The 27757-nt window shown below is 36.1% G+C and overlaps 3 protein-coding genes across 3 annotated transcripts; all 3 read left to right on the plus strand.

Annotated features, from left to right (window-relative positions):
* The first annotated feature begins 9547 nt into the window (after positions 1 to 9547).
* Positions 9548 to 10544, plus strand: LOC114614644 (olfactory receptor 187-like). The gene has a single exon (XM_028760280.1). The coding sequence runs from the start codon at positions 9573 to 9575 to the stop codon at positions 10494 to 10496; it is 924 nt and encodes a 307-aa protein (XP_028616113.1). The 5' UTR covers positions 9548 to 9572; the 3' UTR covers positions 10497 to 10544.
* Positions 10545 to 16613: 6069 nt separating this feature from the next.
* LOC114614645 (olfactory receptor 183-like) lies at positions 16614 to 20468 on the plus strand. Its single transcript, XM_028760281.1, has 2 exons — positions 16614 to 16713; positions 19521 to 20468. The coding sequence occupies exon 2, from the start codon at positions 19545 to 19547 to the stop codon at positions 20466 to 20468; it is 924 nt and encodes a 307-aa protein (XP_028616114.1). The 5' UTR covers positions 16614 to 16713; positions 19521 to 19544.
* Positions 20469 to 23823: 3355 nt separating this feature from the next.
* LOC114614646 (olfactory receptor 187) lies at positions 23824 to 26325 on the plus strand. The gene is made up of 2 exons (XM_028760282.1): positions 23824 to 23937; positions 25353 to 26325. Exon 2 carries the CDS (start codon positions 25370 to 25372, stop codon positions 26294 to 26296), a length of 927 nt encoding a protein of 308 aa, XP_028616115.1. The 5' UTR covers positions 23824 to 23937; positions 25353 to 25369; the 3' UTR covers positions 26297 to 26325.
* The last annotated feature ends 1432 nt before the right edge of the window (positions 26326 to 27757 follow it).

Genomic DNA, 27757 nt, shown 5'->3' on the forward strand with positions numbered 1-27757 from the left:
GGGGAAACCTCAGAAAGTCCCAGAGACTTGGGATTAGGCAGTCTCCCAGGACTAATTGTGGGTGACATCAGGTCAAATGCCTAACAGTGGTGATATGAAACCTGAAGAGGCCACATCCAGTGGCTAGACAGGACCCTTAGTGGAATGTTGGGTACACTTATCCACCTTCAAAATTTTTGACCCCAAATTACTCCTCTCTAAAAGAAATACAGAGACAAAAATGAAGCAGAGACTGAACAAATGGACAACCAGTGTCTGGCCCAGCTTGTAATCCATTCCATGGGATTTGATCTTGCTTAAATTGGTAAGTACATATGTGCATCAGCCCTCTTGTGTATAGAAGACACTGTTTTCTTTTTTTCTTTTTCTTTTTTTTATTATTATTTTTTTATTTATCTTGGTTGTTCGAGACAGGGTTTCTCCGTGTAGCCCTGGGTGTCCTGGAACTCACTTTGTAGTCCAGGCTGGCCTCGATCTCAGAAATCCACCTGCCTCTGCCTTCCAAGTACTAAGATTAAAGGTGTGTGCCACCACTGCCTGGCTAAGACACAGTTTTCTTTTAGTCATCTACCACCTCTGGCTCTTACAGTTGTCACATCTTGTAGATTCCTGAACCTTGAAAGGAAGAATTTGATCAAAAGGAGAAATTTGATAAAAGCATTCCATTTTGGGTTGAGTGCTCCAAGGTTTCTCACTGTCTGCGTGTTCTCCACTTGTTGATTTCTTTGTCAATTACCATATACTGCAAGAAGTTTCTTTGATGAGTGTTGAGTAATGCACTGACCTATAAAAATGGCAATGTATCATGAGGAGCCATTTTTTCTATGATCATTTAGCATAATAACAATAGTACTATTCAACCTAAGGCCCATGGCCTATCTAGTCTCAAGTACTTGGCATCATTAACTGTGTCAGGATTTAGCTCCAACCTATGACGTATTCCTCAAATCCAAATAAATCATGCTTGTTTTTTTTCCAATAGCATTTGTGCCACTATGTTGCCAGTATATCTGAATCTTATAGTGAGGAAATAGTAGGTCACAGGACTCATACTTGGTTGAGGCTGATGATTATTTTGTACATACATAGCATTTATACTACCTTCAGCATCATGAATACTAGTCAGCAGGGTTAAAACTTCCAGTTGGGAAGCAGCTTGATTTTTCCATAATCCATGATGTAAGCAAGTAGTAACTTTGGCAATAGGGCTTTGAATCAGGATTTTGGCAATGTTTTGTAATGCTTGCCAGAGGTGAAGGAGTCTATGGGTTCTCTTTGGCCAGTGATTCAACAAGATGTAACTCATTTCTTTACAGAAACTGAAAAATCCTCTTCAGCTTCATATAGAAACACACACACACACATACACACACACACACACACACACACACACACACACACACACTAAAAGGCTAGCTATAACAAATCTAAATAATAAAAGAACTACTGGAGAAATCATCATGTCAGATTTTAAGTTGTGGACACGATTTCACACACCCACAGATATCTGGTTCATGATAAAGAAGTCAAAAATACACACTGGAAAAAAATAGCGTCTTAAGCAAATGTTACTGGTCAATCTAGATAACTTCATTCAGAATGAAAATAGATTCAGTTCTATCATCCCATGTAACACTAAAATCCAAGTAGATAGAATACTTTAATATAAGATCAGATCTCCATATTCTGATAGAAGAAAAGGAGGAGAGTATGCTTGATTGACATCATGGGCACAGGAAAGGGTTCCCTGAACAGAACATTGATAGAATGTGATGGAATTAAGACGATCAATTCATAAAGGGGACTTTGTGGAGCTGGAAGCCTCCTTATAACAATGGACACCATCACTTAAAGCAAAATTATAGCCTACAGACACAGAAACAATCTTTCTGAATCATACCTTGAGTAGAAGACTAGTATCTAGAATATATAAAGAATTTAAACACTTGGACACCAAGAAAAATAACCCAATTTTAAAATGGAATACAGAACTAAGAATTCTCTAAAGATGAAACACAAATAAGGCAAGGTTTAAATGTTCACATCTTTAGTTATAAGAGAAATCAGAGAAATATAAACTAAAAATATTTTTGACATTTTATCTTACCCTAGTCATAATGGCCAAAATCAATATTACAAATGACAGCACATGTTTGCTAGGCTATAGGGAAAGAGAAACACTTCTTCACTGTTAGTAGTAATATGTTGGATCACAGTCAAAGGAATGACACATGGTGAAAAATTCATCAGGTAACTGTGAGAGAGGCTCCAGTAAAAAAGGCAGAGGGCATTTTACCACAGGTGCATTTTCTTCCCTGAATTGTTGTAGGATATGATTTTGTACCTTCTGTGAAATACATTCACATTCAGTTTATAAGATTTGTTTATTCTTGTTGGATTTCAGGTCATAGCTATAGAACTCAATCTACTCTGTGTATGGTGAATCTGGACATCGGCTTCTGCCTTGCTTTTGTGCTTTCTCAGACATAATCTAAAGTGTATGCCAGGCAACTGTGTTCAAATTGGTCTGTCTTGAGAAAGTTCTGGGAAAGGGGCTGCTCTGTTAATATTTAGTACGTGCTTACCGATGTTTTCTTATGTGTTTCTCTGATTATATTTTTCTGAACTCAAACTACTTTTCTTGGGTCATTACTTTCTTTGTCATATTTGTGTATAAAAGTACACTGAAACTGAAGTAAGATTGTCTACAGCATTAAACTGTAGTCTGCCCCCTTTCTTTCAGGTTCCCAGATCCGCACTCCAGCAGACAAGATCTGCATATGTAGGCCAAAAATGTGCAGGAATATAAACCTGTAAAGCTTCTATCCATAATCAGGAGAAGCAGAATCCATAGGTATGCTCTGTATTTGTTCATGATACACTCACCATATTCCATTACCCCTTACCATCAGCAAAGTCTTCCTTCATCATTGAGGGCATTTTATGACCAGAGAACCACATATCCAAGAGTAGGCACCAAAGACTGTACTTGATGGATGCAAATCAAACAAAACCAACACAAAATTGAATGAAGTTGAGTGAAGCAATGGGGCAAGGATCTGGAAGGAGCTAGGGGAAAGGGTTGACTATGATTACAAACATATTGCACAGAATTTTCAAAGAACCAATGAAATATATTTAAAGAGGAAAACAATTGGAATGTATTACTGTCCTGTTAATCCTCCACCAGAGAAATCTTCTAAATTAGTAAAGTATATAGACTGTGACTAGGCCTCCAAGTCCTGTGTAATCTCAAACACATTGCCTCATTGGCCAATTCTTCCTTGTCTCTGCTTCTTTCACTGCAGAAATTTCACATATATAGTATTCAAGGGTTTTTTTTTTTTGATAATTTTGCTCTTTCAGTGATGGCTTGCTGACATCAGTGTCCTCAGGCATCACTTTAATCAAAGTAGACTCCTCCTCAGCCCACTCAACTACTTCAGCAGAATGTGAATTTTAACAAGATCTACAGGGAATTTAGATGCCAGACTTTGATGTCTGGAAATGATGGATATAGTCCTCTCTGTACTGCAATCCCACGCTTGCAGTTTCTTTTCTTCCTTTGTGTCTCAGGTTGGCAATCCAATTAATAATGAACCATTGATGGAATTTTTTAAGACATATTTTGATACACATGTAATTTTATCCATGATTTAAGAAAGCAAATTTCAATAATGAATGATTGTACTTACATGTTTTAAAGTATTGATTAAGTCTTGGCTGAATATTTACTACTGCGATATGGAAATTATTGTGAACACTTTTCAGACTTGATTACTATTTTGACTGTATGACCATCAATGCCAACAATGTCACTTTGCAAAACCATTTAATGCAAAATGGCAAAGTATATTTATGATCATTTCATAAATTGATGGAAATTCTATAATTCCAAGTAAAATTTCATTTAATAATTTTATTTTGGAATTATAAGCTATACTGTATTTTATTTATTTATTTATTATTTATTTATTTATTTATTTATTTATTTATTTTTACACTCCAGATTTTATTCCCCCCCCCAGTCTACCCTCTGACTGTTCCATATCCCATACCTCCAATCTACCCCTGTCTCAAGGAGGATGTCCCCACCCCCAACTCCCACCCACCTGACCTGGGGCCTCCAGGCTATTGAGGGTTAGGTGCATCTTCTCTGACTGAACCCAGACCCAGCAGTTCTCTGTTGTATATGTGTTAGGGGTTTCATGTCAGCTGGTGTATCCTGCTTTTTTGGCGGTCCAGTGTTTGAGAGATCTCAGGGGTCCAGATTAACTGAAACTGCTGGTCCTCCTACAGGGTCGTCCTCCTCCTCAGCTTCTTCCAGCTTTTCCCTAATTCAACCTCAGGGGTCAGCAGCTTCTGTCCACTGGTTGGGTGCCAATATCTGCATCTGACACTTTCAGCTGCTTCTTGGGTCTTCCAGAGGGCAGTCATGATGGGTCCTTTTTGTGAGTGCTCCATAGCCTCAGTAATAGTGTCAGGCCTTGGGACCTCCACTTGAGCTGGATCCCACTTTGGGACTATCACTGAACCTTCTTTTCCTCAGGCTCCTCTCCATTTTCCTCTCTGCAGTCCTTTCAGACAGAAACAATTATGGGTCAGAGTTTTTGACTGTGAAATGGCAACCCTGTCCCTCATTTGATGCCCTGTTTTCCTGCTGGAGGTGGGCTCTACAAGTTCCCTCTCCCCACTGTAGGGTATTTCATCTAAAGTCCCTCTCTTTGAATCCTGAAAGCCTCTCACCTCCCAGGTCTCTGGTACATTCTGGAGGGTCCCCCAACATCCTACCTCCTGAGGTTGCCTGTTTCCATTCTTTCTGCTGGCCCTCAGGGCTTCAGTCCTTTTCCCTCACCCAATACCAGATCAGATTCCCCTCTCACCCTGACCCCTGTCCACTTCCCTTCCAGGTCCCTCCCTCCCCACTTGTGATTGCTTTCTTCTCCCTCCCAAGTGGGACTGAGGTGTCCTCACTTGGACCCTTCAGCTTGTTGACCTTTTTGAGTTTTGTGGACTGTATCTTGGTTATTCTGTACTTTTGGGGGGGTACTAATATCCACTTATTAGTGAGTACACATCATGTATGTCCTCTTGGGTCTGAGCTACCTCACTTAAGATTATAGTTTCTAGTTCCATCCATTTGCCTGCAAAACACAGGATGTCCTCGTTCTTAATAAGTAGTATTACATTGTGTAAATGGCCCACATTTTCTGTATCCATTCTTCTATCATGGGATATCTGGGCTGTTTCCAGCTTCTAGCTATCACAAATAAGGCCACTATGAACATAATAGAACATGTGCCCCTATGGCATGGTGGAGCATGGGACTCAGTTTTTAAAACCAAAACTCATCATTTGAGTAGAATGGTATCAAAACACAGGCCAATTTGATATTGCTATGAAATGATGATAAGAATTTTTTGTTTTTAGTTTTATGTAATAAAATCAACATGCTTATGTAAAAGAAAAGTATATCATGTGTATAGTAAAAATTACAATTCATATCCCACAGTATCCTGCACTCTGAGTCAGGTATTTAAAATAGAATTTTATGTTGCTTAAAACAATGACATTTGCGGTGCAAACTGCACCAGTATGTTCACCAAAGCTGTAGTGAAAACCTAGTGCAGCAGGATTAAGTATGGCCACAGCTAACCTGGATTTGTTACATATGTCATTTTGAATGAATTTCAGGGTTTTTATACATTTAGAAAACCAGTACAACCACCAAATGTTTCACAGCCCCACATATGAATCACAACTCACACTGTAAGAGAGAGACAGAGAGAGAAAGAGAGAGAGAGAGTTGATCATTGACATGATCATGTCATGTTTGATGAACTCAGGAAAAACACTATTCTATGCCTTAAAAATATAAAACTGTATATTAGTTTGGCTAAGCCTGTCACAGTGTGATAGGAAATAGCACAATAAAGTATAATTTCTGTGGCAAAATTAGAGTCTCATACAGTAAATAAAGATTTATGGTTTTGAAATCTATAGTGCCCAGTGGAACTAATTTATAATTCTGTCCAATTCTACAGTGTCCAGTAGAGAAGCCTCGCCTTTGCCTCCAGTGAACTCTGGTGTCCTGGTGGGAATTCTAGTTCTTCAATTCTTCTTTATGAAAAAAATCAGGCAGTGGTATAAAGACTCCTGTATTGGATGAAAAGTCATATAAACACAGTTTGCTGTGCTTAATCATGAAACCTCCAGACAAATTGTGATGAAGATGACCGTTGCACATGGTCTCCTTGTCTTATACATTTTGCTTTTTTTCTGCTTTAGAACACTCAACATTTAAAAGGACCGTTGCATTTTTTTTTAACTTGAAATGGGTAAGAAACAAATAAGCTATGTAGTATTCACCATGCTTCCCATAGAAATTTAAGAGGCCATTTTAATTCATAATAATTATATATAGATGATGTAAATGAAGATAACAACTAAAAATTGCCTGTATATTTCAATTCATGACTAAATATAAATGGGCAAAATAGTTCTAATTGTTCTCTTTAAATCTTTTAGAAATCTTTTTACCAAACTAAATTTACTTTTGCTTGTGATCCTGGCATTTAACATCTGGGCTATCTTTCCTGACTATAATGACTTTTAAATATGAAGTAGGGTGTTCACTCAAAAGTTAGTATGAAATAGAAATGATTCTCATATAAGCAATTTTTCTGATAGTTTTGGTAAGAGAGCCAGTCGTTGTTTAGTTCTGTTCCTTCATATGTCTTTAAAGTTCAGTTACTTACAAGTAGATTTAAGTTGCTTCTACTTATAGCAATAATACTTACATTATTACATATTCATACATAATGCATACTATTTATAAATGTCTAGAGCAAACTTTACATATAGAAGATTTCATTGTATATTATACATTGATATATATTATATATATATATATATGTGTGTGTGTGTGTGTGTGTGTGTGTGTGTGTGTGTGTAAATACATATGGGAATATGACAAAGATATTTTGGCTACTCTTTCCTGTATTAATGATTTGTTTCAACTCCACACATCAAGCAATCTGAGAATTTGCCTCTCTTGGTATGCTTTGAGCTCCATGAAAGAAACACTATCCCCATAAAAATTACCCTAAAATATGGATTATTGGCATAGTGTGTATCATCTCTATGCAAAATTGACTTGGATCATTTTTATTCTATTAATCAAAATAAGAATAGAATGGAGAGTAATGTGGATATGTGTTCTTAATCAAACTATTAAGATTTGCAAAAAAATATTTTCTGTTTGTTTTGACATCAAAAAAAATCATGTAAATACAGGAACAAAAACTTATACACTGACCATATACATTTAAATGCATCAACTACAAAAAGTTAATGAACTGAAACTTAATGTGTATTTTGATTTTTATAAAAAGAAATGTTTTATGCAAGATCAATGATAGTTAATAAACAACAAATCTAAGACAAACATTGAAAATATAACATCAGAATTTTGTTTTTCTATATGTATTTCAAGTATGAATTTAAATAAGCTTTTATTTACTTATTTATTTTTAATTTGGAAGACTATAATATATTTACATCATTTCCTCTTTCTCTTCTTCCTCCAAATAGTCTCATGTTCTCTCTCCAAATAGTTTCATATATATATATATAACCTTATATAATATATATCATATGCAATATGTAATATATATCACATATATCTCATAGATATAGATATCTCCCTAAATGTGTGTATATAATACATATATATATAATATATGTGTATGTCTGTGTGTGTTAGATATATAAATGTGTGTATTATATATATGTGTGTATGTGTATTATATATAGTGTGTATTTATGTGTATATAAGTATATATGTGTGTGTATTACGTGTGTGTGTATGTGGTATGAACTATTAAAGAGAAAGAGGCATTCTAAATTTTCAGTCCTATGTTGCCTCCTCACTATTCTTTCTCCCTCTTTTTCTAGATAGATCCATCTTTGTTAAGCACTGCCTGCTTCTTTTTCTCCATTTTATTTCTTTTTATCCAAGTCTCTCATTTCATGTTGGTTGTAGTTTTTCTTTTGTTAGTGCTTTCATCTTCTCCTTAGATGTTTTTCAGGTAAAATGCTTTTCCTTAGATGTTCTACAGGTAAAAGATAGGGCCACAAACAAATGCCAACTCTCCCCCATACTTGTCAGAACACAGAGCATCACTGCATGGTCCTCTCATCCTCATCCTCATTTCCTGCTATTTTCTGATTACATGCAGAAAACTACTTTCACCAAGCCATTAAAATTTTCTTAATCTCAACACTCAGGGATCTCTTGATATTTACCCCTAAAAATCCTTTATTTTGCCTTCTGACACCATATTTATCCATTTTATTCTTATTAGTTCCCCCCGCCCCGTTAAAACCACATCCCTCAAATAACTGGCTCAGTTCTGGTCTATATTATTACTGTATTATTTCCTTTGTTTACTTTGAAGTGACATGGACTCTGGAAATGATTGGTTTTAAAATAGAAATTCTGAGGGTATCAGAGTAATTGGCTGGAAAAACGTGGTTGTAAGAACAGAGCTAGGTAGTCCTACCTAATCATTAGTGTCAAACCTTCAGTAAACAAAAACTACTAAATGTCCATTAGTGTTCAGTGATAATGGCCAATAGAATAGTGTATCTTAATTGTGAAAACTATTTTTAAAAGACTGCATTCATAACCAACAAATGTTATTTTCATTCCATTGAACTTCAGGTTCCTAAGTGATATGTCACTGTATAATAGTGGGTTGATATTACAAGTCCTTTCAAATTCATCTCTTTGTCTTCCTAGTCATCCATGAAGTCCAGTCACTCATGTTTCAATAAATGTGTTTCATTTGATAGCACCTGGGGAAATTTTATAAAGGTTGACCAATAGATTCTTGTTTATAAACTCCTAAGCCAAATTATGATCTTACAATCTACAGTTTGAATAAATGTTCCTAAACAACTCTGCAGTACATAGGAGCTTCTAGGTACATTAAGAGTGTTCTATATTACTGACTTCTGTTTTCCTTATTGGAACCTGATTTTCTCCACTTCCTTATAATAAATTTTGAAAGAAATTTCCAAGCTACTATATATTGTAAGATTTCACTTTATTAAATTAATGTATTTGAATTGACTAAGACCCTTCAGTTGAATTCATTGTTTAATCTAGGGTCTTAAAACATTTCTTGCCTTGGTTATGAACCTTTAACATAGACACAGAACTTTTACACCTAGCCAATTTGTAATTTCATACATTTCACACAAATTTAAAAGGTATCTTTTCTTTAAATTTGTTAACGTGTTCAAGATCTTTATAGGAATAATGTAGTAATAATAAATAATAAATAATAAATTATAAATAATAAATAATAAATTGAAGTAATTTCTTCATTCTGAAGAAAAGTTTTCATCATATGTAGTGATATGAAATGAAATTTAGTGATCATCTTGATACAAAGTTGTGTTTTAAATTCTACTACCCAACATTTCATCTTACTCTACACGTTTTAGTGAATGCTATGTGACATGTATCATGTTTCATTTCAGGGACATCCAGTGAGGACACGGGAATGGAGAACACAACATTGCTCATTCAGTTTGTTCTCTCAGGGCTTGTTCATCTGCCCCAGTGGAAAATCCCCCTCTTCCTCCTGTTCTTGGTCATCTATCTCATCACCATTGTGGGCAACCTTGGCCTGATCACTCTCATTTGGAATGACCCTCACCTTCACATCCCTATGTACTTGTTTCTTGGAAGTTTAGCTTTTGTGGATACTTGGTTATCATCCACAGTGACACCAAAGATGCTTCTAGACATTTTTGCCAAGAGTAAACTGATATCTTTCTCTGAATGCATGATACAGTTTTTTTCATTTGTTGTGAGTGCAACCACAGAATGTTTTCTCTTGGCATCCATGGCCTATGATCGCTATGTAGCCATATGCAAACCTTTACTCTACCCAGTGATCATGACAAATAGACTCTGTGTACATCTTTTAACATTATCCTTTGCAGGTGGATTTATTCATGCTTTAATTCATGAAGGCTTTTTATTCAGATTAATTTTCTGCAACACTAACATAATATACCACTTTTATTGTGATGTTATGCCATTGCTAAAGATTTCCTGTAATGACCCTTCTCTCAATTACCTGATGCTTTTTATTTTCTCTGGCTCCATTCAGGTGTTCACTATTACAACTATTCTTGTCTCTTATACACTTGTTCTGTTTTCAATCCTAAAGCAGAAATCTATCAAAAGCATAAAGAAAGCTTTTTCCACCTGTGGAGCCCATCTCCTCTCTGTTTCTTTGTACTATGGCCCTCTTCTATTCATGTATGTGCGTCCTGCATCTCCACAAGTAAGTGACCAAGATATGATGGACTCTGTATTTTACACTATCATAATTCCTGTACTGAATCCAATTATCTACAGTTTGAGGAATAAGCAAGTAAAAACATCACTGGAAAGGTTTTTAAAGAGAAATACTTAGAGTTCACATTATTGTCTCTTGTGCCCTTATTAAAACATGGCAAAATTGTGCAGATTTAATGTGGCTATATTTTGTACATTGTCAAAGTATTTTGAAAATGAATCCAGCCTAGAATTGTTGTTGTTATTGTTTTTGTTGTTGCTGCTGCTGTTTTGTTGTGTATGTATGTGATGTAGGCATACTTATTTGTGAATTGTTACATTTGGTTATTGAAGCTTGCACAGAGGTCAGAAAAAGTCAAATGTCCAGTTTAATCACTCTTATTTTCTTTCTTAAAGAATGTCTTTCACTGGACTCTGAGCTATAATTTTAACCTGTTAACCATGGTAATCTTTCTACACCCTCTATATCACTGAAATAAAAAGCATGTGTGTGGAGCCATGATCTGATCTTCAATGGAAGCTCTTTCCTACTGACATTTGGATATCATGTTGCTAGGGATGCAACCACAATTATTCATCCTGAGAAGCAAGTGTTCTTTCCTATTGCACTTTCACAGTCCCTCCAGAGCTACTGTTAAATTAGCTTTTGTTTATGTATCATTTTTGAAATGAATTTTAAATTATCCAAAGACTTAGTATAATAAAATAAATACAACAGAAATCAAATTCAAACTGTTGAACAGGTTTCTATATTATTTATTATGATATTAGTACACTAGCTCTTGTAGTAGTGTAGTTCCTATGAAAGTGACATGAATATGATGTCATGGGCAACTTGGAGAGTCATAGAGCATTTTCCTGTTCTGATGATGCAGTGCTACGTCTCTGTAAACAGATGCAAACCTTGGGATTGCTGCTAAAAATATGAAAAGGCCTGTTATTAAATTCTGTTTGGAAATGATGATTCATTCAGCAATTCTACCTGCGTTTTCCTCAAGGAAGCAAGAAGACACTGGAGTACAAGTGTAAGATTAAGGCAGTGGGCAGGCTGTCAAAGGATGCTCTGTGGTCACTGTGCTTGGGAGAGTGAAAAGAGGCTCATTTTGCTCACCATCTGGCCTATTCTTGACTTTTCTCTACTTCTGTGTTTTATCATCATCCAGGAAGTTCCAGTAAATCAAAATGTTAACAATTTTTATGAAATAAATATGTTAGGGATTTTATTGAGGAAATGTAGTGGTAGAAGATGGGAGAAGGGTCTCAAGAGCTTAGATTTTATAATAGTGAATTAACTAGCATTTAAATGGGTAATTTAAGAGTTATTAGAGTGTATAGTTGAAGAAACCATATCATAAATGTATATAAGCTAAGCTCATAGTGGTAAGATACGATGTCCTACTCTCTAGTGTTTTGTTCTTGTTGTTGTTCTTTGTTCTTTTTGTTTCATTTTTGTTTTTATCTGTTTATTTTGAACATATATGTAAAAAGAGGAAATTATGCATGTTTTATATTTGAGATGACCTTGACTGCAAGTGTTATGCACATCATGAATGCAGAATAAATAAACCATCTTCAGTCTCACATCTGTTTTTTTTTAATCCATACACTGAAATTGGCTATTGAGAACCTCACTGCAGACACCACTCCTCTCATGTATCTACATTGTAAAACTTTGCAATGTAACACCCTTCAGTTGTTAAATCTTTTCCTTTCCAAAACTTTTTACCATGTAGTTTTTAGATTAGATCTTTCTTGAATAAATTTTTAGTGGATTTTTATCGCTAATATATGTGGAGATGTAGTGATACAGAGATGTACATATGTATGTAGTTGTGTGAATACAGAGTTTATATGTTATGTGATCTTATCTGTGAGCATAATTGTAGTTTTAGACATATTAAAGCATATTAGTTTCCCACATCCTATGTTTTTTCACCCTGGAATTGTTTGAGGTCCTTTCGTAAGACATCTCATACTTCCATCTGAGTCTCATACTTCCATGTGAAACTATTGACACATTGTGTGAACTTTAGCATATGGATGATGTGGAAGATTTTCTTAATAAATGCATCCTGTTAAAAAAAATTGTGAGACTTTGATTTTGCCTTTTTCTCTCATATTTTCTTCTTTAGACATGAAATGAACAGCTTTGTTTCCCAATGTAAGTGGACTGTGGTGTCAAGTCTCATAAGAAAGGATTAATTAATAACACTGAAACCTCTAAACTGTAAGACACATAGATTTTTTTTTTTATGAGTTGATTTATCTTGACTTTCTTTTTACATTTGTGGAAAGCTTGGTCGAATTTCCAAGTGAAATTATACATATTTTTAAGGAAATGGCCAGTTTGATGAATTTTATATAGCACTGATTATAATCTTAAAGAGAATATTACTAATTTAAAGTCCTTAAGAGTGTATTTATTGTTTTTGGATTACTTTTGACCTTGTATAATACTTAATTTTGACTACAAACTTGTTCAGATTACACTTTAAAGTCTTAAAACCCTTTCCATCTTTTGCAACACACAGTATGGTGGATTGTAGACAAGAAGATTTAAAGAAGAATTCATGAAATTAAAATTCATACTTCATATGAAGAATGAAATAAAGATGTATTACTCCTCTTAATCATATAATGAACGTAGGCCAACTGTTGGCTTGGCATAGATAATTCCATAGATAATTCAACTCATCTTTAGTCTTTATGGTAATCAAAAAGAGCATACACTAATAAAATAATATTCCTCTTATAATAAAATGTGTCTCTCTGTATGTAGATTATTTCTATATATAGCAGGAAGATATTTAATATTAATATTGAATAATAAAAACCATATTTTAACAAATATTGTTTTTAATTTGGAGTTTCAGGTTTATAAGATTAGGGCAGGTCTTATAATCCCTAATGGAACACTCAAAGCCTCAGGATGGGGATGTTCAAAGTGCTTTGAGTTCATGTGTGCATCTTCATTGTTGTGGCTTTTTAATTTCTTCACTTCTTCTCCTGCAATAATCTCTGAGAATTAAAAAACAGATATAGATGTCCTATGAAAGGTGACAAATTCTGTAGTCTCTTATTCTCTCTATACCTTAAGCAGTTGTGTGTCTCTGTGATACTTGCCACCTACTGCAAAAAGAAGTTTTTCTGGTGAGGACTGAGAAAGGCACTAATCTGTAGGTATAATGACAAGTCACTAGGACTCGGTTTAATACTATGCCACTTTAGGACAATAATAATAGCAGACTCTATCTCTAGGGCCTATGATCTGTCTAGCTATAGGTACTTATTTTATTTTTTTCAAATCGTAATTTTTACTTATTCACACAGGGATTATAAACACAAAAAGGCAGGACGTGGGGAAGGGGATGACACTGGAGCGTGAGTGTTCAGGGGGAATACAGATATCTTTCAGAACCGGGTATCGGCTGGGTAAAGGTTCAGGTGACAGGCCGCTATGACTCTGCCTATGATTCACTTGTCCTTATCTAAGTTGGTGTTATCTGCCAAGGCTACCTATTTATAAGGTCTATGACTACTCAGGCCGATAAATTTCCACAAAAGCCGCCTGTTTACAACAGCTTACAGTCATCTGTTTCAATGTTTTTCCACAGAGACCCACGACTTGGTGTTAGTATACATGTATGACAGGCCTATTGCTGATTTTAGACCTATGGCTGATTTTAGGCCTTCAGTGTATAATCAGGGCTGCCCCTGACATCTTCTTCCTTCTCTAAGTATAGAAGGGCTGTGGCGATTCTAATCTTGTGAAGGCAGGGATAGAGGCCTGACCTCCAGTAATTGAAGGGGACCCTGTAATGGCTCCGGTCCCCCTGTCATTGTCCAGTGAGGCATGAGGGACATATCCATCCCGATGTCTTTTTCCTGGAGAGGTGATACTTTTGACATCAACCCCTATGCAGTCAGGCTAGAGGGACCTAGTATATGGTAATAATGACAGATATGAGTTTCAACACATGGAATCATGGAATGTGCCTTAGGTATAATAAAAAGTGATTCATATAATTATTGCAGAGGTGTGCATGCCTTATTAGATTGGTTATAATTGTAGCTCCAAATGTTCACCAATCAAGACTGATAATTATCTTTCTGCTACAGCAATATATGTAGCATCTTTCAGAACAGTGAAGGCTAACTAGAAGAGATGACGCTTCCAGGTGAGTACCAGCTTGATTTTCCAATATTCTGTGATTTAAATATGTGGTATTTTCAGCAGATGGGTCTTACCATATTCTGGGGTTTGCCAGAAGCCATAACAATAGCCTTTAATCTTTGTGGATCTATGGGATCTCTCTGTTCAACAACTTCAAAAAGGGGTAAACTATTCCTGGCACTGGAATTTCTATTTGCTAGCCTATGGTGTTTAACAGGAATCTTGTCGCTCCATTATAGGATAACTTCCTTAAAGTCTTTCTCTGTGTCACATGTGTGTGTGTGTGTATATATATATATATATATATATATATATATACCTTCTTCTCCTTCTTATTATTATTATAATGCCTCTATAAACCAAGAAATAAATAGAACTCATGGAAGGAATACTATTTATGATAGCCTTAAGATGTTGCTCATCTTTGTCAATGTTGCCACAGATATGATATATGATATATATTATTGTATATAAACTATATAATATATAATAATTTACTTATTATTATTATAATTATCATTATCATTATTTGAATGCCTCTATAAACCAAGAAATAAATAGAACTCATGGAAAGAAGACCATTCATAATACCCTTAAGATGATGCTTGTCTTTTATGTAAAGTTGACATAGATATTTATATAAATAATACCAGTAAGGTGAATATCCCTTAGCCCAATTTTAAGTTATTACGATGTCCAACAAATGTCTTGTATGTCAGATAACACCTAATTCATGACAGGGAACTCAGGTCACATGGTCACGAGGTAGCCTGAGGTTGTACTTGCAGGCTTGGTGGAGGCCTATGATGAGTGGAGGTAATATTTCCCAAATGCTGACTATTCCTACCAAGGATTTCAGGGCTTTGCTGCATCCACAAAGACTTCCCAGTAACCTAAACAGTGCCTCCTTCATTCAGCTGTAGCTTCCTGGAGCAACAGTGGAGTTGCTGAGTCACAGGGTGCAACACTTTGTAAAGCTGATTAGGCTTGCTCTATACATCTTTTTTTTTCTTTTTTCTGAGCTACACACAAACATGGTGAGTTTTCTGTCACTTTTCAAATGGGCTAGTGTAACAAGAATAAATGAGGCTAATCCTGTTTCCACATTTAATACTCCTGTGGCTTTTGCTACTTTTTGATGTGAGGAAGTGCTGGGTGTAGTAGGTCTGTCTGTCTGTCTCTGTCCCTCTCCCCTCCTTCCTGTGGTTCTCTCCCTCCCTTCTTCTCTCCTTCTCACCCTCCTCCCTTTCCTCTTCATTTGCCTCACTTCTTTTCTTTCCTCTTCCCTCTGTTGTCTCTTGGGTTCTCACCTAATGGGAGGGGAGCCCCTTGGTCCTGTGGAGGCTCCATGATCCAGCATAGGGGAATGCTAGGGAGCTGAGGCAGGAGTGGGTGGGCAGGAAGAGAGGAAAGGGATGGGGGTTGTGGAGGGGAAACCTGGAAGAGAAATAACCTTTGAAATGTAAATAAATAACATAATCAATAAAAAACAAATATGTAGTCATAAACTTCTCCCTGCAGCACAGCTCTTTGGTTTCCGAATTTCATTCTTTGAGCTTTCTAGACCCAAACCTGAAAGCTCAAGGTAGTTTTGGGGACCATCGAGCTTTCTAAGATCCTATATTCCCAAACCAGGTTCACCAAGAGCTGAGAAAGGTTACCTTCCCTCTAGTAGACAGCCTAACATTTCCATATCATTTGTATACTGACCTAAAAATTAATTACCGCCTAAACCTGTCAGGAGTGTTGCTAGTGATCAGAAATAGTATTATAAGAGGGAGATTCCATCTTCTCAAGCTAGGCTTGGGCACTGTGCGTGAATATTCACAGTGTAAAAGCTCATCGAGCCATTTGGACTCCTCACGTGTGTCGAATCCACACTGCGCAGCAGGGCAGCGCTGCGCTTTGTCTTCAGGGAGTGCTTGTGACCTCAGGTGGGATTTTGAGTTCTCCTCTCAGGGCTGCCATTGGTTGACCTCAAGTCAAAGGAGAATATACAGTTAGCAATTTTTCCCTGCGTTTATGAAATAAAAGCTTCCAAACCAACCACTGCTGTAAGAACTGCTACCAGCCTTCCAATATCTCTACACTGCTGACGTCTCGACTGCTTTCAAAATCTCAACACTTCTTAAAGTCCTCTACGACATCTCTCACAATATGGGTAAGAGAGATGGTTTATGCCATAGTATGAATCCATTGTCTAAAGAGTTAAATGCTGTTTAAGCTGTGATTGTTTTATATTTAGCTTGTCAGAACCCAGCTTAGTGTAAAATAAGAACAACAAATGGTTATCTTTATATTTTAATTTTTGTTTACAAATATGAAGAAACAAAATAGTTTAACAATAATTTGTTTTACTAATGATGGTATATTTACATTTAACAGGAAATTAAGTTTTCTTGAACTAAGATACTGATTTTAAAGCCCTAAGTAACTATTGTTCTTATGTATGAATTTCTTCTCATAATGATAAAAAAATGATTACTTTGTATATTTAATTAAAATCTTTAAGACTAGTTCCTTAAATATAATTCCCCTATATTGTCAAGTTCTGAGAATAATTTATTTGAATATATCTATATATCTATATATCTATATATTTATATATCTATATATCTATCTACACCTATAACATATATATATATGAATGACAAGACATTCCTGACAGGTTTAGACACGCACACACAGAGAAAGATGTACACTTGTAAGGGAGAAGCAAGAGTAGAAGATGTATGTTTCACGAAGACATATATACTTGATATATAAATATGCACATTTGTGACTGCATGTAAAGAAACACATTCCATACAATTCATTTAATGACTGAAAATATTGACATCCTACGTATCTCTTGTATAAGGATTAAATGTTTGGCACAATCTTATTCTGCCAGAAAAGAAATAAATCAAAATAGATGCAAATACTATCAAATAAAACAGGAAAGATATCTAGAGAAACAGTTCTAACTTTAGTTTTAACATCATAAAGTATGGTTTAAATATGCAAAGAACTTTCAGTCAGACATGCTTATGTGTTTCTTCAGCACACAATTTGTGACATAAAATTTCTATCCGTGCCTTTTGGAAGCACAAATTTATAGAAAAATTTATTTTAAGTTTTTCAAAAAGAAAATAAAAAAATACTCAGAACTGGAAGTAATCAAGTCATCAAACAGCAGCAGGGAGAAAAGAAGATAGGCATTCAGCATGGGCATGGGGAACTGCCCTGCATTCAGCTTCTGCCCTTTCTCTGGTTGCCCTATTTTATGGCTTCACATTTACTTTGTTCTCTTTTACGAGACTCTAGTTCTCGTCTTCCTTTTCATGCATCCAAATTTCCCTTTCCTGTACTTTTTCTCCTCTTTCCTTTTATCCTCTCTGATATATTTATTAAACATGTCCCACAGGCATCAGTCTGTAAATTATGAACAGGCAAACAAGCTGTCCACAGCTTTGGCTCCTCTGGAGCATCTTCCTTCACTGAGGAATTCCTGATGCCACTCAGTTACTGCTACTCTTTGACATTACCAGCAAAGTCCCTAAGTTTCTTAATTTAAGCAATCAGGGATCTCTATGGCTTATCCTACTAGAGCACTGGATTTGACTTCTGACAGTATAATTTTCTTTGGTAATTCTTAATACCTATCTTTTCTTTAGGGTCATAATCCTCAACTCTCTAGGTGAATTTTGATTAGTATGTTTTTCTGGTTAGGTATTTTTTAAATTGGCAGTATCATGCTACATGTTCCAGGTATAATTTTTATGCTCCCATCCTTTGAGTGTGGGGATTACAGGTATGTATGACTTTGATCAGGGGTTTTCTGTTCTGGCCCCCCACCCCGAGTCATTTTTAAAAATTCATTTATTCACTTTACATCTCAACATCAGTCCCTCCTCTCCCCTAGTACTCACTCAAGCAAGTTTTCCTGCACCTTCCACCTTCCCCTTCTCTTTTGAGATGGGTAATTCCCCTTATGTGTGTCACCCTACACTCTAATACCCTCCACCTCCTCTACCACCCCACTCCTACCTCCCCACATTGAGTTGCTGCAGGACTAGGCACATCCTCTTCCACTGAATCCAGACAAGGCTTTCTATTTTGGGGTGGGGGATCCACAGGCAGGCAGGCAGCCAGCCAGGCAGCCAGGCAACAGGCTCAGGACAGCCCCTGATCCAGTTTTGGGGGGAACCTGTGTGAAGACCGAGGTGCTCATTTGCTACATATGAACAGGAGTCTTAGGTCCACCTCGTGCTCTCTCTTTGGTTGATGATTCAGTATCCTGGAGCCCCCAAGGATCCAGGTTGGCAGACACTGTTGTTCTTCCTGTTGAGTCCCTGTTCTCTTCAGGTCCTTCAACTCTTCTCCCAACCATTTGGCTGTGAGTCTCTGTATCACTTTCCATTGGCTGCTAGGAGGAGCCTCTCCAAGGTTTTCTTTCTTATCTTCCCTTTGATTATAGCTCGAATCTCTTACAGACATTGTTAGAATGCAGTTGGATGACATGAAAAGACCAAAAGGAATTAAGAATATCATTCAAGGGGAAACATCACACTCCCAACTCTTTATAGATGAAGGCAGTTAGTACTCTTGCAGAATATTGTTCTGGAAAGTGCAGTGCACAAGGGCCAAATTCTCCATGTTTTTGCTTGGAAGTTTTGTTTGTTTGTTTGTTTTTTATTTTGTCTATGTGTTTTCATTTATATATTTTCATTACAAAATCTAAGTGTGTAGGATAGAGTGAACAAATCTGTAAAACACTCTATCTCTTGCCAAAAGCTGCTGAATACAAGATGGGTGAGAAATTAGTTTTATAGATGCTTTTAACTTCTTCCATATAACTCCTTCAAATGCTATTTTTAAAAATAAATAAAATGCTATGATATGGTTATTAGTCTATATCAAATGTACTCTCCTGATATTTGATTTATGAATCCTGGTGAACATTCTTTTTCATGTGTTTTATTTCAGGGGCTATTCATTAAGGATTCAGAAATGAAAAATTCAACTGCACTGACAGAGTTTGTGCTAACAGGGCTGACAGGGTCTTCAGAGCTACAAGTGACCTTGTTTTTGTTCTTCCTGGTGATCTATCTCATCACTATTGTAGGGAACCTTGGTCTAATTGCTCTTATCTGGAATGACCCTCACTTACATATCCCTATGTACTACTTTCTTGGTCATCTGGCATTTGTGGATGCTTGTCTATCATCCACAGTGACACCAAAGATGTTGCTCAATTTCTTACAGATGAGTAAGATGATTTCCTTCTCTGAATGCATGATACAATTCTTTTCCTTTGCTGTCTTTGTTACTACAGAATGTTTCTTGTTGGCAGCTATGGCGTATGATCGGTATGTAGCCATATGCAAACCTTTACTTTACCCAATGATTATGACTAATAGACTATGTGTATGTCTATTAGTCCTGTCTTTTGTAGGTGGAATTCTTCATGCTTCAATACATGAGGGATTTCTATTTCCATTAAGCTTCTGCAATTCCAATATAGTGCATCACTTTTACTGTGACATCATTCCATTGCTAAAGATTTCCTGTACTGACTCTACTCTTAATTTTCAACTGATATTTGTTTTTGCTGGAATAATTCAAGTCTTCACCATTGTAATTGTTCTTGTGTCCTATACATTAGTGTTGTTTACAATTTTACAAAGGAAGTCTGTCCAAGGCATGAGGAAGGCTTTCTCCACCTGTGGTGCCCATCTCTTATCTGTGTCTTTATACTATGGGCCTCTTCTCTTCATGTATGTTTTCCCTCTGTCTCAAGAAGCAGATGATCAAGATATTATAGACTCTGTGCTTTACACAGTCATAATTCCTGTGTTAAATCCAATTATCTATAGCCTGAGAAACAAGCAAGTCATGGATTCTCTGAAAAAAATGTTAAGGGAAAAGGCTTAGACCTCACAAAATACTTGGTTTTTATTTAATATTAAAAATGTCACAGTTTTCTCTGTAATCTTTTTTAATGTTTTAAAGAAATGTTCAAAGAATTTTGAATTTTAATTTTCTTGTCTTTGACAATGGCTAAATAAAAATTTCAATCACATTTATGACTTAAGATGTGTAGTGCAAATTATTTGAAAAAACAAAACAAACAAACAAACAAACAAAAATACCGGCAGCTTGGCTTGGCTAGCTCTCTGGCTACCACCATGTTCCTGACTCCCTGGCTGCTGCCATGTTCCCGTGCTAAGTTCCCATTCTAATGGTGGCACCAGCCCAGGACCCACAAAAAAGTGGGGCAGCTGCTGCCACTGATCAGGTCTGTGGAGTCTATGGCTCTAAGTGTGGCTCTTGGGCCAACTCTGCCACTCTCATAATGCTCGGCTCAATCCTCAACAGTATTCGCTGTGCTCATGGTACCCAGTAGAATGAAGACTCTTAACACTTAAAAGATTATCCAATAGATTTATATATCAACAAATACTCAATACACAAGATGCCTATACAATTAGAATTGTTACCCAATATCAAACCTTTTGACATGTATAACTACCTGAGACTTCTAGAGTCATAGAAGTCTCCTGCCGTCTTTCCTCTCCTCTTTCTCCTTCCTCTTCTTTTCTCCTCCCAACTCCTCACTCTGCCTACCTCTTCTACTGCCCAATCACAAAGCTCCACTGCAAATACAATGGGCAGGAAAATACCTTGTCACAAAGATGATTTATCTAATAAAATACCTAAAATGTTGTTGTCTGTGATGGTTTGAATAAGAAATATTCCCTAAAAACTCATATATTTGAGCGTTTTGGTACCCAGATGACGAGGGAATCTGTAAATATTCTGGAATTTCTAGGACAACAGATTTGCTGGAAGAAGTACATTACTGTGGATGAGCTTTGAGAGTGTATTGTCTTATCCTACTTCCAGTTTGTTCTCTCTATTCCCTGGTATGCTGACCAAATGTGATCAGCCAGCTTTCTGCTTTAGCTTCCTGTTACTCAAGTCATTATGAACTCTGACCCTTCGGAACTATACGTCAAGGTAAACCATTTCTTCCATAAGTTGCTTTTAGTCATGGTGTGTAACATGACTAGGGTTGTTTCAAAAGGGCCCTGAAAGGCCAAGAGGCCCTGAGTGACCTTTACACAAAGCTGTGAAAGCAAAGACTGAGGTGCACTGGAAACTCAAGATATTGGAGATACCTGAGCCATGAGAAATCTGTCAAGAAAAGATACATAAAGGAAGGATAAGAGGCTCAAGAAAATGCATTTTTGGAGGCAGCAAAGCTGGAGGGGCAGAATCATATAAGTCTTTTTAAACTAAAGCCCCAGACCAGACCTCAATCTAAAGGATTTCTGCTTGTCTTCCTGGGTTTCTGCCTTGCTTTGGTTCACCATTTCCTCATGATATCCTGACTCATTTCTCTTGGGATGAGAATGTGTATTCTGTGACAATATGTATTAGACTTATACAATTTGGTTTTTGGTTTAATTTGGTTTGGTTTTTACAGGGTCATAGTTAAGAAATTGCCTTGAGTCTCAAAAAAGACTTTGGACTTTGAATATTGAGACTGTTAAATACTATAGAGACTTTAAAACTGGAAGAAATGCATTTTATATCTTGAGATGGTCATTAGCCTATGGGAGTAGGGGAGTAGCCAGTAGTGGTTTGGATGACAAATGTCCCTCCAGAGTTCATGCATTTGTAGGTAAATACTTGGTCCCAAGTTTGTGATGCTGCTTGTGGAAGTTATGGAACTTTTAGGAAAGAAAGTTTGATGATAGTGAGTTTTGAAAATTATAACTTTGCCCTATTTGCACTTTATTGTGTTTCCTGATATAGTAATGAAGTGTGGTCAAATCAAATTCTTGCCCTAACTGCCTGTTGCCTCCATCATTATGTTGTCCCACCATTATGGATCCTAATCATCTGGAAGCATGACCCAAAAATAAATTCTTTCTTTTATGATTTGCTATTGGTCATGGAATTTTACCACAATAACAGAAGATTAACAAGCACAGTTTTAAATATTTTATTCAAATATTTGTATCATGACAAACAATATAGGTTTATGTTTAAACAGATTAAATCTACTAACTTTTTGAAGTTACTTCCGCAGTTATTTAGAACTTGTATATTTTCTCTTAGAAATACTAATATCAGATATGATATGAGAAATGCATTTATCAGGGAGAGATAGAGAGGTGAGGGAGAAGGAGGAGAAAAGGGAGAGAGAGAGAGAGAAAGAGAGAGAGAGAGAGAGAGAGAGAGAGAGAGAGAGAGAGAGAGAGACTCTTAACTCAGTCTGTTTCCATGTGGAGTGCAAAGGAGTGCCTTTACATGTTTTGAGCTTCTTTTTTACAGACTTTATTAATATGGTATTAGGTGACATGTTTGTGAGCAAGGCAGAAGAAACATATAGAAGTATAGGAAATAAGTCTTGGTCATCTAAAAATTAAGTAAATGAAGTCAATAGGAAAAGGAAATAATTAATACATTGATATTTATAAGACCACTTTTATCATAAATAAATCAATTTTAATGTCAGTAAGTTATTACAAAAATAAGATATTGCTAGGGAGATATAATTTTCTAATGCTCAGTGAGTTGCTTGAAAGGATAAAAAAATAGTCTTTCAATGTTTTATTTGTGAATCCTTGTTAGCTTTCCTCATCTCTACACCCTTTAAAAGTAATCAGTGAGCCTTCTTTTTCCTATTCTGCCATTTTGTGGATACTGAAATTTCACAGATATTCCTGTGAATATCTGCCCAGGAAGAGCCCACTATAAAAGTTTTCACTCTGTGCCTTGCAAACTCTTGCTACACATCTCAATCTTGTTAAACTGCCTTATCTCCAACCACTACTAAGCAGCAGCTGGTAGAAAGAGGGGGCATGCTGAGGGTGATGGAAAAGGAACGGATGAGAAGGAATGAAAATAGCATTCATATGAGGACATGAAGAAGCATTGTAGGCAAACTTAAAGAAGTTATTTAAACAAAAGTTTTCCTGTCAGAAATATCAACTGTGATTTTTAAAAATGGTGGCAGAAGATGCAGTTTCTGTATCTAAAGCCATATTTGGACAATGTTTGCAATGTCCCATGGGATGATCTGGACTCCTCACATGTGTCCAGTTCACAGTGCTGAGCACAGCAACTGCACTTTCTCTATGGGGAATGCTGGAGCTCCTGGTGGGAATTTCAGCTTCTGTTTCTCCTCCAGCACAGGAAGTTACTCCTGACTCTTGGGTTGAGAGTAAAATTATATAGACAATTTCGGCATTTATAGAAGGAAGACTTCACTATGAGCCACTGTGTTAGGAACTGCTCTTTAGGTTACTGCTTTCCTGTAGGACTGTGCTTGTTTCTGCTTTAGAAAGCCTAACACTTAGTAAAGATCTCTTCAGTTTTTTCCAGGCTGTAGGTAAGAAAGAAATGATTTCTGTATGATTCTGTATCCTCTCTATGAAGAGCCAAAACACCATTAAATATATAATAATTATAGATTTGCCTTTCAGAGTCTAGATAAATATGGAAAAAAAGCAAGAGCAATGTCTGTATATTTTATTTTCTGATTAAATATGAATAAACAGAATAATTTAACCTGAATTCTCATGGATAGAGATGCTTTGTTACCTAGTTAATTAACCATAATGTTTAGTGATGATGAGCTAAAATACTAAGTTGCTCTTATATAGCAAACAATTATGGTAAATTCAGTAAAGGTGACTATTTTATTTATTTGGGAACATTCTCTAACTCCTCTATACTCTCGTCTTCATCTAATGATTTACATTAAAAAACATTTACAAAGATACAGAGGGGAGTAACATAAAGTATATATAAACTGCATGTTTCATCTCTGTGTGTGTTTGTTTTACACAAGCATACACTTCACGTATGAAAAGACAGGAAACATGCAGAGAACATCATTCCATGACATGATGACTCTTTCCCATACTTACAATTGAAACATGAATTTATTTGAAAATTTCTAATTCTTTTATTTGAGACTACAAGGAATAAAGCATTTAGTTTTATCTTGCCAAAAAAAAAAAAACTAGAAAAAATGAGAATTTTCTCAGATAAAATCAGAACAATTTCTAGAGATACTTAGTTGAAACTGATGTCAATTTCTCCCCATGGTTTGTGATCTGTCACTCCAGTGCTATGTCTCTTCTTGCACTGGTTCTCTTCTTGCCCACGCAAATATCCCTTTCCTGTCCTATTGTTCTTTCTCTTGGTTCCTTCCTCTTAACTTCTTGATGTGTTTATCCTTATATTTAAAACATGTGTAGGCATTCTGTACATAAAGTATGAGATCACAAGACAAGGTGTAACTGTCCATGGTTCTTCAGCTTCCCGTAAGGGATCCTGCTGCTTACTCGTTCCTTTTATTCTCTCACACAGCTTGTTTCCGCATACAGCTCTTCTCAGCAAAGCTCCTGAGAGATTCTTAATTTCAGCACTTAGATTTTCTTCACTTGCCCTACCAGTGTTTTTAGTTTGACTGTCGGTGTTTTGCTTGATTTTGCCATCATTAGTATCTGTCCCATTTTAAGGACCACTACGGTAGGCTAGCCAGTTGATTTTACTTTGTAACATCTGAGTGTTTTTTAAAATGGTCAGTGTGTTCTAATTGCTTAGCATCCTTGACATCCAGTACTGGTGAGATGACTCAGAGGTTAAGAGCAGTACTACTTTTACAAGGGACTGGAGCTTAATTCTTGTGCAGCTTGCATGCTTATGAATGTGTGTAACTCCAGCTCCTCAAGATACTACACTCCCTTCTGATCTCCATGGGTACCTACACTCATGCACACTTACCTTTCATTTCAGAACTGTCCAGTGACACCATGGAAAAGAATGCTACACTGCTGACAGAGTTTGTTCTCACAGGACTGAGTCACCAGGAATTGTGGAAAATTCCTCTGTTCCTCATCTTCTTGGTGATCTACCTCATCACCATTGTGGGAAACGTCAGTTTGATCACTCTCATCTGGACTGACCCTCACCTTCACATCCCCATGTATCTGTTCCTTGGAAGTTTGGCTTTTGTAGATACATCTATTTCTTCCATAGTGGTTCCAAAGATGCTTCTTAACTTCTTTGGTAAGAGCAAGATGATCACTCTATCTGAATGTATGGTACAATTTTTTTTATTTAATATCAGTGCAACCACAGAATGTTTCCTCTTGGCAGCGATGGCCTATGATCGCTATGTAGCTATATGCAAACCTTTGCTCTACTCAGTAGTTATGACCAATGGTCTGTGTGTGTGGCTGATAGTCTTGTCTTTTGTAGGTGGAATTATTCATGCTTTGATTCATGAAGGTTTTTTATTGAGATTAACCTTCTGTAATTCCAACATGATACATCACTTTTATTGTGACATTATATCATTGTTAAAGATTTCCTGTACTAACCCTTCTCTTAATTACCTCATTGTTTTTATTTTCTCTGGCTCAATCCAAGTTTTCACTATTTCAACTATCCTTGTCTCTTACACTATTATTTTGTTTACAATCTTAAAAAAGAAATCTTCCAAAGGCATAAGGAAAGCCTTCTCTACCTGCGGCGCCCATCTCCTTTCTGTGTCTTTATACTATGGGCCTCTTCTCTTCATGTACGTGCACCCAGCATCTTCAGAAGTAGATGATCAAGATATGATAGACTCTCTGTTTTATACTGTCATAATTCCTGTGTTAAATCCAATTATTTACAGTTTTCGAAATAAGCAAGTCATCGATTCATTGGCAAAATTATTAAAGAGAAATGTTTAGATTTCTTGCAACTATCTGTTACATTTGGGTAAATAATCACTAAACAGTCAATGTTAAATGTGCTAAATATGAAGTCAAGTGTTAAATATGAAGATATTTTACTATTGTAACTCACTTAAAACTTTAACAAACAAAAGCATAAGTGCCTAAAATCTCCTTAAAACATAAATGTATCAGAAACATGAATCCTTTCTGACAAATGTTATTATATATAGGTACAATCACAGCAGAAAACAAATGGAATCAACGTTTAAGCTTATTTATTATGTTATTTAGTCTTTTTTAGTGTAGCTATGTAAGTATATATAAGTGTTAAAAATAATATTTCTACAAAACATGCTTAAATATTATTTCCTTGATACCAATACTGCTGTGTAGTTTTGAGAAATACCATATCTACCTGTGTAGAGGAGATACATTTTTGTTTTAGTGAATAGAAACAGATCTGTGGTATATGGCTAGCCAGCGACATATCTTTTATTTCACTTATGTAGGACATACTTAATTTAACTTCTTAGAGCAAATCAATCTAAAACTTACAAGAGAAATCATCTGAAAAGAGAGTGCAAGATGATAATCATGAAAGCAAGGGAGAACTGTGAGGCAATGCTCTGAGCTTAGATTTCTTGTCTGAGTGAACAGAGGCCACTTCTATAGTCTAAGGTTCCTGGTAAGGCCGTTTCTAGTGCTGCTTTATATTGTATGACAGTAGTTCAAAAAAGCCAACCAAGTTGAGAGAAATGTGCTGAAAAGTGTACAAGATGGGGAAGAAAGGGTGTTGATTTTTTTACAATTTAAGTAAACTAAAGCTATTGACTGAAATACTCTAGCCACAATTATTGAAATGTCTGCTTGAAAAGTGAAAGCTTTAAGCGCATATTACCAGAGATTAAACAATGGTAACACATTATAGTATAGTATTGTAGAACAATGTGAATTTTAGGGGAAATGTAAAAATGAGAAGACACATGCAAATGAGGGTGTGTGTGTGTATGCATGCATAAGTTTGAGAGAGAGAGAGAGAGAGAGAGAGAGAGAGAGAGAGAGAGAGAATAATTTTCCTACTGGCCTTTCACACATTGCACAAGTCTTTATCCCTCCTGAGCTATCCATCTACAATTCCACCCTGCCTTTTTATCACCACAGAAATGCCATACACAATTCTATTGTTGCAGCAGAGACCCTTGCTATAGAATCCACTCATCTCTGTTTATATAAAACTGTAGTTCTTACATCCTCCAGCCTGCAGATACTCTCTTTTTTCGTAGATGTTGCTTTGAGGTAATTTTTCATAACCAAAACAAATGAAATCATCTCCCTTTTTATATTTAGTATTTCCATAACTATAAGACTATCTCCACATACCTTATTAATATCTAATTGTATTCATTTGCATATATTTTGCAGAGATCTATTCTATATGCTGATGTGGGCACATTTACATTTTTTTCTCTACCATGG

The sequence above is a fragment of the Grammomys surdaster genome, unplaced genomic scaffold (assembly GCF_004785775.1).
Source record: "Grammomys surdaster isolate TR1022 unplaced genomic scaffold, NIH_TR_1.0 126398, whole genome shotgun sequence".
Lineage (NCBI taxonomy): Eukaryota > Metazoa > Chordata > Mammalia > Rodentia > Muridae > Grammomys > Grammomys surdaster.

What these genes read in the sequence shown, in the direction of transcription:
- LOC114614644 (XM_028760280.1), top strand. Translation starts at nt 9,573, where the DNA reads ATGGAGAACACAACATTGCTCATTCAGTTTGTTCTCTCAGGGCTTGTT.
- LOC114614645 (XM_028760281.1), top strand. Translation starts at nt 19,545, where the DNA reads ATGAAAAATTCAACTGCACTGACAGAGTTTGTGCTAACAGGGCTGACA.
- LOC114614646 (XM_028760282.1), top strand. Translation starts at nt 25,370, where the DNA reads ATGGAAAAGAATGCTACACTGCTGACAGAGTTTGTTCTCACAGGACTG.